Below are 13,751 nucleotides of genomic sequence, written 5' to 3'. Positions count from 1 at the left end.
GTCCAGAGCAAATGTCTATGTTTGCATTATTTCCTTTCAAACTGGGCATTACCCGTTACGAAAACAATTCATATCATATGTCCATGTTTTCAAATATCACTTTCAAATCGCATTGTACGTGCACGTTTGGTACCAGTTTTCTTCGTATATTTCGTTCGTACAGGGGTTCTACAAATCTAAAGGGAAAATGTAAAATTTTACCAAAACCAAGAAATTAAATATCCACGAAATACAAATGTTTCACAATTGACGAAATATGGAAAGTTCGAAAATAAATGAATCCAAAGTATTACCAGATTTGTACTGACATGAGTAGCGGAGATCACCCTCAATATTTCCTGTCATGTTGCTCAGTCTTACGGTTTCTTTTTTGCGGTGTATGTTCTGTTGATTGTCTGTTGTTTTTTCCCTTATTTTGCCACGGCGTGCTCATATTTTTCAATGTATAAGTTTAAATGACCATTTGGTATGTAATGATACTATTTTATTCAAACACATTTTTATATCTATTGCTGTTCATTTTGTGTTGTGACTTAAAAAGGTAATTTAAAATTTAGCGCAAGTTTTATTCAGCATTCAACACGACTCACATGTGCTTATAAAGAAGATCACACAAACGAGGACAAACACACCATAGGGAAACGAAATGAAAACAAAAGTACAAAATATACTTCACAAAAGAATAAAGGCTAAGACAAACGATTTCCAAAGATTAAGGAAACATGGAGATGAAACCAAGTACACTAGATAGCAAATCAAATATGTCTCCAATAATGTCCATTTGAATTTAAAATCGCGATATTTAAAATTGTTGGATGCCACAACCAGGCGAATAAGATTAGTAATTATATAATAATTCCGTTGAAATCTTAACTGTGTCAATTTGGACTTACACGTGGTCATATGTTACGCTTTCAGCATATTCATGAGTACGTGTTTTTGTTAACTGAGATAGCATAAGGTTTGCTTGATTTGACTTGAACATTATGCAGAATAAGTTGCCAATCTTCCTTATGATAAGTAATATTATGTCAGAGTACTAATGACACGAAACGTAATAGCTATATTACAGTGTCAGTGAAAGCAGTATATTCTCGATGCCTGCGCTTCTGCTTTGTTATATCGTTTTATTTATTTATTATTACTTACATTATTATCAGTAGCATTGACTTCAGCGTTATTCCTAATCAAAATTTTTATGACCTCCCCCTGTCCATGTGCTGCTGCCTTGTGAAGAGGGGTTACTCCCTTTATTTAAAAAATACATACAATATCAGTATATATTGTGTATATTATATTAAAATCTGTACGTTTGTTTGTTTAAAAAAACACCAATTAGCAGTACATTATCCCATCCTCGTTAGTATAAGTTGATATCATATATTGGTATAAATATATTATTATTCATTTTTGTATGTCAAAAGTATTGAATATACATGACAGGACTTTCAACTTACCACCAAACATACTGTTTTTTCTGTTTAGAATATTCTGTGTTTGGTTTTTTTTTTGTTTAATATTTAAGCAGATAAATTATAAAGTATTTGTGTTTCTCCAAATTCAATAACTATATATTCCTACAAAATTTGGTACACATAAATATTATTAACTAAAAATAATTGATCAATCGCTAAAAAGTCCGCAAAATTATTCAAAATCTTCGAACAATCTCCTCTTTATTTTTAACTTTAATTAGATTGTCAATGTTGTAGAGACTTACACTGCCTACAATGTGAAAGTGTAACGCAAAAACAAATAGCATAGAAAAAATGTTTCACTGGAATTTATATCACAGAAAATGCGTTCCATAAAGGCTACAGTAGTATACCGCTGTTTGAAATTTAACAAATCGATTGAGAAAAACCAAATCCGGGTTACAAACTAAAACTAAGGGAAACACATCATATATAATCGGAGATCTGCGACACAAAAGAAACACAACACTCAAATGGAACACACGCAGAAACGAACTATAACAATGGCCATTTTTCTGACTTGGTAAATGACATTTTAATAAAAATATGGTGGGTTGAACCTGGTTTGTGACTAGCCAAACCTCGCGCTTGTATGGCAATGCTAAATATAACACTAAAATGACACCATTACATGACAGGAATACAGTACAAATAAATGCAAGAACAAGCAGGACAGAGAATTACGCAAACAAACAATACAATATAGTACAACACTACAACGAAACAACAGAAGCACTTTAAGTCAACAAAAAACGAACGACAATGCAGCCAACAGAGAAACAAACTACACAATAACAATTGGCATTTTCCTGTTTCATCACTGTAAAAAAAATTGCTGAACTAATGTGTTTACCAAATGTGAAATAATTTCTAAAACAAACATCACAGCTTCGTCAGTTGTTTTCCAATATTAAAACTATACGATGAAAAAAGAAAAAAAATCAATGGAAAGGTATCATAATTTGTATTGATGTGTGATGTGGTATTATTTCTTGCTTCCTGTTACATGTAACTGCTATTGGTGTTCTAGTCGTTCATGTACTTAGGTAACCGCACAGTTTCAAAAGAGTGTCTTTTGTTTGTTGATGGCTTTTAATATAATTGATTAGTCACTTTGTCCTTTTTGAATTAGTACAAATGTTCATCTTTAACTATACAGGTAAGTATATAATGCTTTATTTGCAGCTACATCAAATGATCGGCATCCACCGGGCCTATACTTCCGTTGGCTTATGTAACGACCCGAATATAAAGGTATTAAGGTATAACTGCAATGTAAAACAAATGTTCAGTACGTGCTGATGTATTTGTTGTGTGCTTATTGGACGACAGAGCAGCAAAAAAAAAAACAACACTCACCTAGCACATAAAGCATGTAGAGAACGTTGATACACACCATAAATGTGACGGTCATTATCATAAATTCGTTAACCAACGGATATCTAGTGGAACGATATTGATTTGACAACACAAACTGTCTCCTTCGTGTGGAATATATATCTGATTTTAAACAGATAACCACTAATCCTTTTCAAGATAAAATAATGTTGTAACTTAACAGTTCCGTCACGTGAAGTATAGATTGTATTTTTGTAAAAATGTCTGTTATTTGTATCCATCTGATGAGTTTAGCCTTTTTCAACTGATTTGTACAGTCCGTTCTTATGTTGTACTGTTACACCACTGTCCCAGGTTAGCAGGAGGGTTGGGATTCCGCTAACATTTTTAACCCCGCCACATTATGAATACATGTGCCTGTGCCTGTGCCCAGTCAGAAGCCTGTACAATTCAGTGGTTGTTTTTGTTGATGTGTTACATATTGTGTTTCGTTCATTTTTTGCACATAAATTCGGCCGTTAGATTTTTAGTTTTAGTGGGAGATATTATGGACATAATTGTGCAAATCGTGATACAAGCATGAAATTTGGTATAAAGGTTGACTAAATGATACTGAAAAAAAATCCGCTGCTGGCCAGAAAAAAAAAAAAATTTCAAGATGGCCACCAAACATTTTGGAAATGGCGTCATTACAAATTGACAATAATTCGTTAATCCTTTAAAAGGTGTGTTATATGTAAAATCCAATATTTGAATAGTTTTACATTTGTGATTTCGAGACTTTTAATGGCTGACTATGCGGTATAGGCTTAGCTCATTGCTGAATGCCGTATATAGTTGTTAATTTCTGTGTCCTTTGGTCTCTTGTGAAGAGTAGTCTCATTGGCGATCGTACAACATTTTCTTTTAGAACTATTAAAATGGATTTTGCTTATTTAATTTCTGTACAATTTTAATCAGGATGAGAAGTATTCCCAAAATCGGTTACAATCCCTAATTTGTGGGTGGTATTAAACATTTAATTTTAACTGAGTCTTTTAACTTATGTCAATATTTTTTTAGTACACCAGATCCAGATTTCGACAATAAATGCCTCTTCAGTGATGGTAGGGACCGAAAAGGTATTTGGAAGGCCATATAAAAAGTACCCTAATTTTTAAAAAAAAGTATCCTCATTTTTAGATAAACTCTTAAATTTTAAGAGTCAATATAGGATGAACGGATCAAATAAACCGGAGGGAAAATATGATACAAGCCCTAACGAAAAAATATAAACGAGTCTAAATTGAAAACTACGTTCAAACCTATGATTGCGTTGGATAAAAACCGCAATTTTTATACGTGCCCATGTAAAACAAATTTCGTTGTAGGAGGTTCTTAAAACAGCACAAACAACATTTTCCAAAAGACCAAAAAAGTGAAAAAAAATATATTTAAACAAAACGCATTTGACTAATAGGTCGAACAACTGATGTTCTTTAACTCTGCTGACTGCCATTGGCGATTGCCAAATAAAATCTACCACAAGATGTAACGAAATGGATCTTAATATAAATTTAATATTAAACAGAAAAAAAAACTTGTGGCCACGATGTTATATATATATACGAGTCTAAATTGAAAACTACGTTCAAAACTATGATTGCGTTGGATAAAAACCGCAACTTTTATACGTGTGCATGTCAAACAATATTTCTTTAGTACACCAGATCCGGATTTCGACAATAAATGTCTCTTCAGTGATGTAAGGGATCGAAACGGTATTTGGAAGGCCATATAAAAAGTACCCTCATTTTTAGATAAACTCTTAAATTCTAAGAGTCAATATAGGATGAACGGATCATATAAACCGGAGGGAAAACAGGATACAAGCCCAAACAAAAAAATATAAACGAGTCTAAATTGAAAACTACGTTCAAACCTCTGATTTCGTTGGATAAAAACCGCAACTTTTATACGTGAGCATGTCAAACAAATTTCGTTGTAGAAGGGTCTAAAAACAGCACAAACAACATTTTCCAAAAGACCAAATAAGTGAAAAAGTATATTCAAACAAAACGCATTTGACTAACAGGTCGAACAACTGATGTTCTTTAACCCTGCTGACTGTCATTGGCGATTGCAAAATAAAATTGATCACAAGATGTAACAAAACTGATCTTAATATAAATTTGATACTAAACAGAACAATTTTTTGTTAACTTGTGGCCACGATGTTGTGCCACAAACATACGGCGTCAATATTTCTTTAGAACACCAGATCCAGATTTCGACAATAAATGTCTCTTCAGTGATGTTAGGGATCGAAACGGAATTTGGAAGGCCATATAAAAAGTACCCTCATTTTTAGAAAAGTACCCTCATTTTTAGATAAACTCTTAAATATATATATCGGATTACAAATGTGGCGAGGTTTGTGATTGGATAACAACACAGAGATGTCAGTATATATTCAGGAAACTGCCGGGGTATATACGACGTTTTAATTCCCAATTGGAACCTCAAAAACGTCATCATAACATCGGTTACTGTGTGACGTAGTTAAAAAGCTCTACAGAACACTAAGGAAAGTAAGAGGCTCACAGAGTGGAAATAATAACGTGCATCAGTCAATCATCCATTTTTAATACAAAATCACGCAATCAGGCTACACTTTAAGGAGGCTCGCGGGTATAGGATTTTCAGAAAAAGAATAAACATTTATTTTTCATAACAAATCGTGTTGGCCCCAGGTGACTTTTAAAATGTAGATATCATTTAAAAGCTCTAAATGATCTCCCTTTGGTGCAAGAATGCCATTGTTGGGTATTACAATTGAAATATCTTTTTTAACTCATCGGTAACCTATATTTTTTATTGTTGTTTTCGAATAAGCTGTACATAAACTAAAGAATTGTAAAATTTAAGCGATTTCTGTAATTTAGTTCTTCTTTTATTTCGATATTTCTTGCTTTTTCTCCTATTAGTTCAACAGAAAAAAAGGACATTAACAAAAATGTATGCTTCTTTCGAAGGCCGATTGTGAGTGTAAATGAACGGTGACCCCATTTTTTATTTCATTTTTCTATTGAGTATAACATAAAGTTCATTTATAGAAAAATGTAGCGAAATCCTATATTAAAAAAAAATGATTTCAATCCGAGAGCCCCCTTAAATACTTAGATTTAATGTTAAAAGTGTTACTATAAATTATTACATACATGATCAAAATATTTTTACAGCAAATTAAAAAATACTTCACGGGGTTTTCAATATATATAACAGTGTTTTAAAAAACAAAGCCGCACACACATACAAACACAAAATATGAAATATATAAACTTTATTGAACACATGTTCTTAACGGAAAAAAAATTGTCAAGATAAAAAAAAAACGTGCATTTAAATGGATTACTCAAAATATTAAGAAACAATAATAGTTATCAAAGGTACCAGGATTATAATTTAGTACGCCAGACGTGCGTTTCGTCTACATAAGACTCAGCAGTGACGCTCTTATCAAAATATTTCTAAATCCAAACAAGTACAAAATTGAAGAGCATTTAGGATCCAAAATTCCAAAAAGTTGTGCCAAATACGTTTAAGGTAATCTATGCCTGGGATAAGAAAATCCTTAGTATTTAGAAAAATTCGAAGTTTTGTAAACATATAATGAATATACACGCTGCATCATGCACGTTTTTCAAATAGGCCTACCTGCATTGGAAAAAACAATAAAACAGGGATAATCCGCAATATATTTGTAATTCAGGTCTCAGACAGGGTATTTATTGTGACATCCGGCTTAGGATTTATATCCCCTTCGCCTTCGGCTCAGGGGATATAAAATCTAAGCCGGGAATGTCACAGTATATACCCTGTCTGAGACCAGAATAACATATAATATATATAAATATAAATAAACAAGTCCTAATTGAAAACAACGTTCAAACCTATGATTGCGAGGGATAAAAACCGCAGCCTTTATACGTGTGCATGTGAACCAAATTTCGTTGTAGAAGGGTCTAAATACAGCACAAACAACATTTTCCAGGAAGACCAAAACAGTGAAAAAGTATAACTTGACAAAACGCATTTGACTAACAGGTCAAACAACTTGTGTTCCTAAACTCTGCAGACTGTCATTGGCGAATGGCAAATAAATTGATCACAAGATGTCAAAATGGATCTTCATATCAATTTAATACCAAATAGAAAACAGTAAACTTGTGGCAAAGATGTTAAGCCACCAAAAACACCAACTGATGTTCTTAAACCCTGCTGACTGCCATTGACGATTGCCAAATAAATTGATCCCAATTAAGATTTAACAATTGGATCTTTATATTAGTTAAATACCGAACAAAAAACAATGAAGGTGCGGCAAAGAGCGTAAACCACAAACATGAGGTGCTATTTTTTGTACACCATATCCGGATTTCGACAAATGATTTTCCGTCAGTGGTTTTAGGGATGGAAACAGTATTTGGAAGGCCATATAATTTACCTCAATTTAGGATAGACTGTTGAATTTTAAAGAGTGGAAATAGGAGGAACGAATAAATATATGCGTTTTGTCTAAATATACTTTTTTACTCTTTTGGTCCTTTGAAAAATGTTGTTTGTGCTGTATGTAGACCCTTCTACAACGACATTTGTTTTACATGCACACGTTTAAAAATTGCAGTTTTTATCCAACGCAATCATAGGTTTGAGCGTAGTTTTCAATTTATACTCGTTTATATTTTTTCGTTTAATCGTATCATATTTACCCTCAGGTTTTTATTATTCCTATCATCCTATATTGACTCTTAAAATTCAAGAGTCTATCTGAAATTGAGGGTAAATTATATGGCCTTCCAAATACCGTTTCGATCCTTAACATCATTGAAGAGACATATACTGTCGAAATCTAGATCTGGTGTACAAAACAAATATTGACACCTTGTGTTTGTGGCATAATATCTTGGCCACAAGTTTATCGTTTTCTGTTTAGTATTAAATTTATATTAAGATCCATTTTGTTACATCTCGTGATCAATTTTATGTGGCAATCGCCAATGGCAGTCAGCAGGGTTTAAGAACATCAGTAATGTTGTTCGACCTGTTAGTCAAATGCATTTTGTTTAAATATACCTTTTTACTTTTTTGGTCTTTTGAAAAATGTTGTTTGTGCTGTATTTAGACCCTTCTACAACGAAATTTGTTTTACATGCAGACGTATAAAAATTGCGGATTTTATCCAACGCAATCATAGGTTTGAACGTGGTTTCCAATTTAGACTCGTATATATGTACACAGCCATGTATCACCATCATTGCTGGTGATTCGATGGATAAATCTGTTTTAGAGTTGTCACTGGCTCAGACGTACTTGACTGTATCTTGCATTAATTTGTAGGATCCTTTACTATAGGTAATTGAGCTGATCTGTAATAATAACATCTCCATGCCTTATATATCATGTACTGTAGTACGACGGTAGATTAAAACTGAGGAGGAAAGGTAACACACGGCCACCGAAAGCTTTATTTTTATGAAGCCCAGGTGGTCGTGGGGTCTAGCGGGACGGCTACAGTGCAGGCGATTTGGTGTCACGATATCTCAGTAGTATGGGTTCGAATCCCGATAACATAACGTTCAGCATAATCATGATTTTTTTTTCAAATTAAGACAAAATTAAGTTCGCTTGATTTCACTTGAACATTTTAAAGAATAAGTTGCCCATCATATTGCCGTTATAAGTGATTGAAATGTGTTTCTTTTTGATATAGTAAGCATTACTTCAATTATTGCTGAACTTGTGTAAACACATATTTTCTAGGGTTTGTACTTGAAGATGTGGTATGAGTGCCTTTGAGACAACGCTCCATCCAACGCTCTATCCAAGTCACAATTAGCAGAAGTAAACTATCATAGGTCAAAGTGTGGTCTTCAATAAGGAGCCTTGGTTCACACCAATTAGCAAGCTATAATTGATGAGAATATTTTGACAATAAAGATTCATTCATTCATTCATTCATTGATTCATTCATATTTCTGTTATTACTTACATTATTATCAGAAACATTTACTTCAGCGTTATTCCTAATAAAAACATCTATGATTTCCAACTGTCCATCTGCTGCTGCCTTGTGAAGAGGGGCAACTCCCTTTATGATGAAATAAATACAATAGCAGTAAACAATGTGCCTACTTTTTTATATTATTGATAAACGTACATTTGTTTGTTGAAAAACGTTAAGTACTTGTTCCTTATCCCTTCTTCGTTACAACAAGAAAAAAATATCAATTATATTTATACATTCGTTATTACTTTTTAGTAAATTTTAGTGACGGAATTAATTTTTTAAAACCTTGCATTATCTTGGAATAGATCGGTGGTTATCTGTTTAAAATCAGTTATATATTTCATATGAAGGAGACGCTTTGTTTTGTCAAATCAAGATCGTTCCATTGAAAAACCGTTATTACTTATAGGTTAACGAATTTGTGACGATGACCATAACATTTATGGTTTGTATCAAATTCACTTTGTCTACATACTCAACATGCTGTATCTGCTAGGTCAGTGTTAGTTACTGTTCTGTCGTGCATAACGAACACAGCAAATAACTCAGCTCGTACTGAACGGTTGTTATTTCCTTAGTTGTATTTGGCAAAATTTTAAGGAAATTTGGTACTCAATGCTCTTAAACTTCGAACTCTATTTGACCTTTGTAACTTTTTTGGATTCGAGCGTCACTGATGAGTCTTTTGTAGACGAAACGCGCGTCTGGCGTGAATACCAAATTTAATCCTGGTAGCTATGATAAGTTCATGTATATACATCCCTAAAAGATGTATTATAACCAGGTTACATAGGTATTTTTTGACATTTTTTTAATGATAATTGATAATATTGAAAACATAATTGACTCATATTAGTTCACACAATAGATACACACACACACATATATATATGTTTAGCGGGTGGGCTGCAGTGCAGGCGATTTGGTGTCACGATATCACAGCAGCAAGGGTTCGAATCCCGGTGAGGGAAGAACAAAACTTTGCGAAAGCAAACTTACAGATCTAATATTGTTGGGATGATGTTTAGACGAGTTGTATATACATAATGTACACAGCCATGTATCACCATCATTGATGGCGATCCGATGGATAAATCTGTTGTAGAGTTGTCACTGACTCAGACGTACATATATATATTATATTAAATTTATTTGAAGTAACGAAGATATACTTGTTTGAAAATGCCCGAACTACTTTTTTAAAACCTTGCCATCAAACATACTTGTGTTTCTGTTTTAAAGGAATGTTGTTTGATTCAGTTTTGTATTTACACAGACACATTACTAATTGATCATTTGACAAAGATATTCTTGATAAGTTGCGTTACCATCAATATTCTTGGAATGATTTGTCAATCACTGGAAGTGTGACAAATTATTCTCTCTTTTCTTAAAAAAATACACTTAATTTCGAAAACCAATTGGTTTTTCAATGCTTTATACTGACTAAAATTGAAAGCTTTTTAACACATTTAAGTAATATGTTTTATTTGCAGAAAAATTACATGATCAACATTCTTCAATAGCATATGGTAATTTCCACAAAAATCTGGAATAATAAGTGAACAGAGATTTTACACAGCAAGAGTGATTTTATCAAATTGAATAACATTTGCACAATCTCACAATTCGTTTTATGTGTTTGAACTTTTGATTTTGCAATAAGCGTAGGGACTTTTAGTATATAAGTTTACTCGTAGTTCGGTATTTATGTTATTTTACACTTTTATGAATTTCAAAATATATATGTAAATAAAGGCAACAGTAGTATACCGATGTTCAAAAATCATCAATCGATTGAGAAAAAAACAAATCCGGGTTACACACTAAAACTGAGGGAAACACGTTAAAAATAAGAGGAAAACAACGACATTACAGAAACGCTAAAGTGCAACAAAAAACCAAACGACAATGCACCACACAGGGAAACGAACTATCAGAAAACAACTACCAATTATCTGACTTAGAACAAGACATTTTAAGAACAAAATGTTGCGTTGAATCTGGTTTTGTGGCTAGCCTAACCTCCCGCTTGTATGGCAATGTTAGAAATAACACTATAATGACAACATTACATGACAGGACTACAATACAAATAAATGGAAGAACATAGAAGGCAGAGAAATACACAAATAAACAATACAATAGAACATTACGACATGCTAATATTTATTAAAGATACCAGGCCTACAATTAGACGTAAGTTTCGTCTACGTAAGACTAATCAGAGACGATCGAGTCAGAATAGTAATGAATCCAAACAAAGATTACGAGCATTGATGACCCGAAATTTCAAAAAAGTTGTGCCAATTACGGCTAAGTTATCTGACTTGGATAGGAAAATTCTTAGTATTTAAAATAATTCATACTTTTGCAAGAAATAAATGTATAAAAATGACCATATTATTGATATAAATGGCAACACAGAAATTTTGACTAACTACAGAATAAAAACACCTAAAACAACTTAGGTCAGCACATAAAAACTGCACAGCCGAATCATACAATGCATGTCACCCCACTAGATCGACGCACAAAAGTGACGTTACAGGTAGATTTCTAAAAAACATTCAAAAAAATGGGATATAGTTCTTGTTATAAGACTATGATCGACGTCCGTTCTCTAATCGACGTCCGTTCTTCAAATCGACGTCCAAATCTGACGTCACAATTAAATAACATCCAAAATCGACGGCCATATTTATGTCCGTCTAATCGACTTCTTTTTCTTTGTTCTCAAATCGGGTCCAGTTTTTGGCTTCTCTAATCAAAGTCCACAGATAATGTTTTTAAATATGTGAGTTGAACCTTAAATCCAAAAAGTTGTTTAAAAAGTTTAAGACCAAATTATTGTACTTTTCAAGAATTGTCCGTATGTTTTGCTCTTTCAATTGTTTGAATCTATATACTGTCATGTAGATGTCTGTCGATTATCTTTGTCGTAAAATGTATGCCCACATGTCATTTATTTTTATGACCAAGAAGGGAAAACGACTTAATATCCATGTAACGTGAGGATACCCAAATTGCACCTATTTTGACATGACCATTACGAACAATAAGTTAAATATCTTACTTGCAACAATCAACCCTCCATCAGGTTAACTCTGTTATCAAATGAAAGATAAGCATTTGATTCATCATAATTTAGTTTGTTTTTTGCGATCAAACAAACTACTGAAGAGTAAAGAACAACGCCCCATTTAACACTTCAACATTATTTGCTGTGTGAAGAGCAGTTACATTTTATCAAATGAACATGCAATACGCATTGTTACACTATGTTCACGAAAATTTATAATTATTGTCATCGAAACCAAATGACTAAAACGCATTTTACATAAACATTAACAGACACAAAAACGACTAGGGTGGACTAAAAACTTGTCATCCATTACTGCTTCAAAATTAATGGCATGGGGCTATCTATAATCACAGTTTTAAAAAAATGGCTACAAAATGTACAAAAAGAACAAAAAAACAGTCACTAAAACATTGACAGTAACGTAACGTGTTTTAACAATACACAACAATTTAACACTTAGTTAATAGAGATATCATGAGGAGCAGGTGAAGTATACTTAGACAGCGACTACAACGAAAAGATAACACACATGTTTCGACGACGAAAGCGTCATAGGTTATGCATGCAAAACCAACTATATGATGGTATTTAAAAACGATATAACTGAATACCTATTGTATGTATGTTTGTTTTGTTCATAAATCATTGTCAACAAAATGGAAATTGATAAAACTGTCATACTAGTAAGATTTTTATATAGCTATAGAACCAAGTTTTATTCACTATTTTCTACGTAAAAAAATGCCTGTACTAAGTCAGGGATATGACAGTTGATATCCATTCATTTGATGCGTTTGCGCGTTCGATTTTTCCATTTGATTTCGGACTTTTCGTGAAGAGTTTTCCTCGAAGTTCTGTATGTTTGTGATTTACTGATACCAACTTCCTCATGAGAAGTTGACCATTGATTTAGTGGGGTTTTTTTTCGTTAACACTCTACACGTATTAGGTAATCAATGCATCCTTAGCTTCCAAGATGTTGGGTATGAATGTTTCTTGTGAAGATACAACTTGAAAACGCTTCAGACGACTACAATTTATTTAATGGTTATTTTATTTATCAAGAACGTAGTCAAGTAACTTTAAGTAAATTGCTAGTTCCCGCAAAACATATCAGGTTGGTACTCCGTGAGTCCCTACCGCTACTGACATGATTTATTTTTCTTCAAACTTAAGTCACTTTATTTTCTATTAATACATCAGAAATTATATAAACAAATAAATGATCGAGGTTTTAAATCGACCAGGCATACTTCTATATATTTTGTCATTCTGCTTCTTTTTTTTTTGCATATTATTAACCTTAACCTCTTCACATGTTTAGGAAATCATAAACCTGGCATTGAAAAGGTTGAATATGATTGTTCCGTAACAAAAATGTGCAATATTTTGAAATTCTGTTGGTATTTTTCAGAAAAGGGTCCTTCTTTTCAACATAATTAATAACTTACAACATTGTCAGGAGCATTAATATTAGCTTTGTTTCTGATCAAGAGATCTACGACTTTGACATTCCTCCGTTCAGCTGCTTGATGAAGAGGAGTAGCTCCCTGTAATTAATCAAAGTGAAAATTGAAAAAAAAAATTATTTATAACAAATACATGATGGGATATTATCATACGATGGATCTTAATTCAAACATTATACAATATCTACTTCATAACCAATGACAAAGATATCAAGCGAAACACTAACATCATGAAATGAAAAATGCATTTCCTACTTTCAGTCTATTATCAGACCAATTACATGAAACACGCTTATGAAGAAATTTGCAGTTGGTCTTTGTTTTGTATACTCTAA

General features: G+C 32.7%; 1 protein-coding gene across 1 annotated transcript in view; it reads right to left on the bottom strand.

Annotated features, from left to right (window-relative positions):
* LOC139494638 (putative ankyrin repeat protein RF_0381) overlaps positions 1–13,751 on the bottom strand; it is a 75,246-nt gene that overhangs the window by 14,440 nt on the left and 47,055 nt on the right. The window contains exons 8-10 of the mRNA XM_071282797.1: positions 13,399–13,497; positions 8,845–8,943; positions 1,150–1,248 (exon numbers count right to left, since the gene is read on the bottom strand). Of these exons, the coding sequence (XP_071138898.1) occupies positions 1,150–1,248; positions 8,845–8,943; positions 13,399–13,497 (297 nt within the window). The remainder of the gene's footprint in view (positions 1–1,149; positions 1,249–8,844; positions 8,944–13,398; positions 13,498–13,751) is intronic.

This window comes from Mytilus edulis, chromosome 11 (assembly GCF_963676685.1).
Source record: "Mytilus edulis chromosome 11, xbMytEdul2.2, whole genome shotgun sequence".
Taxonomy (NCBI): Eukaryota; Metazoa; Mollusca; class Bivalvia; order Mytilida; family Mytilidae; genus Mytilus; species Mytilus edulis.
This window is presented reverse-complemented; position numbering and strand designations above follow the sequence as displayed.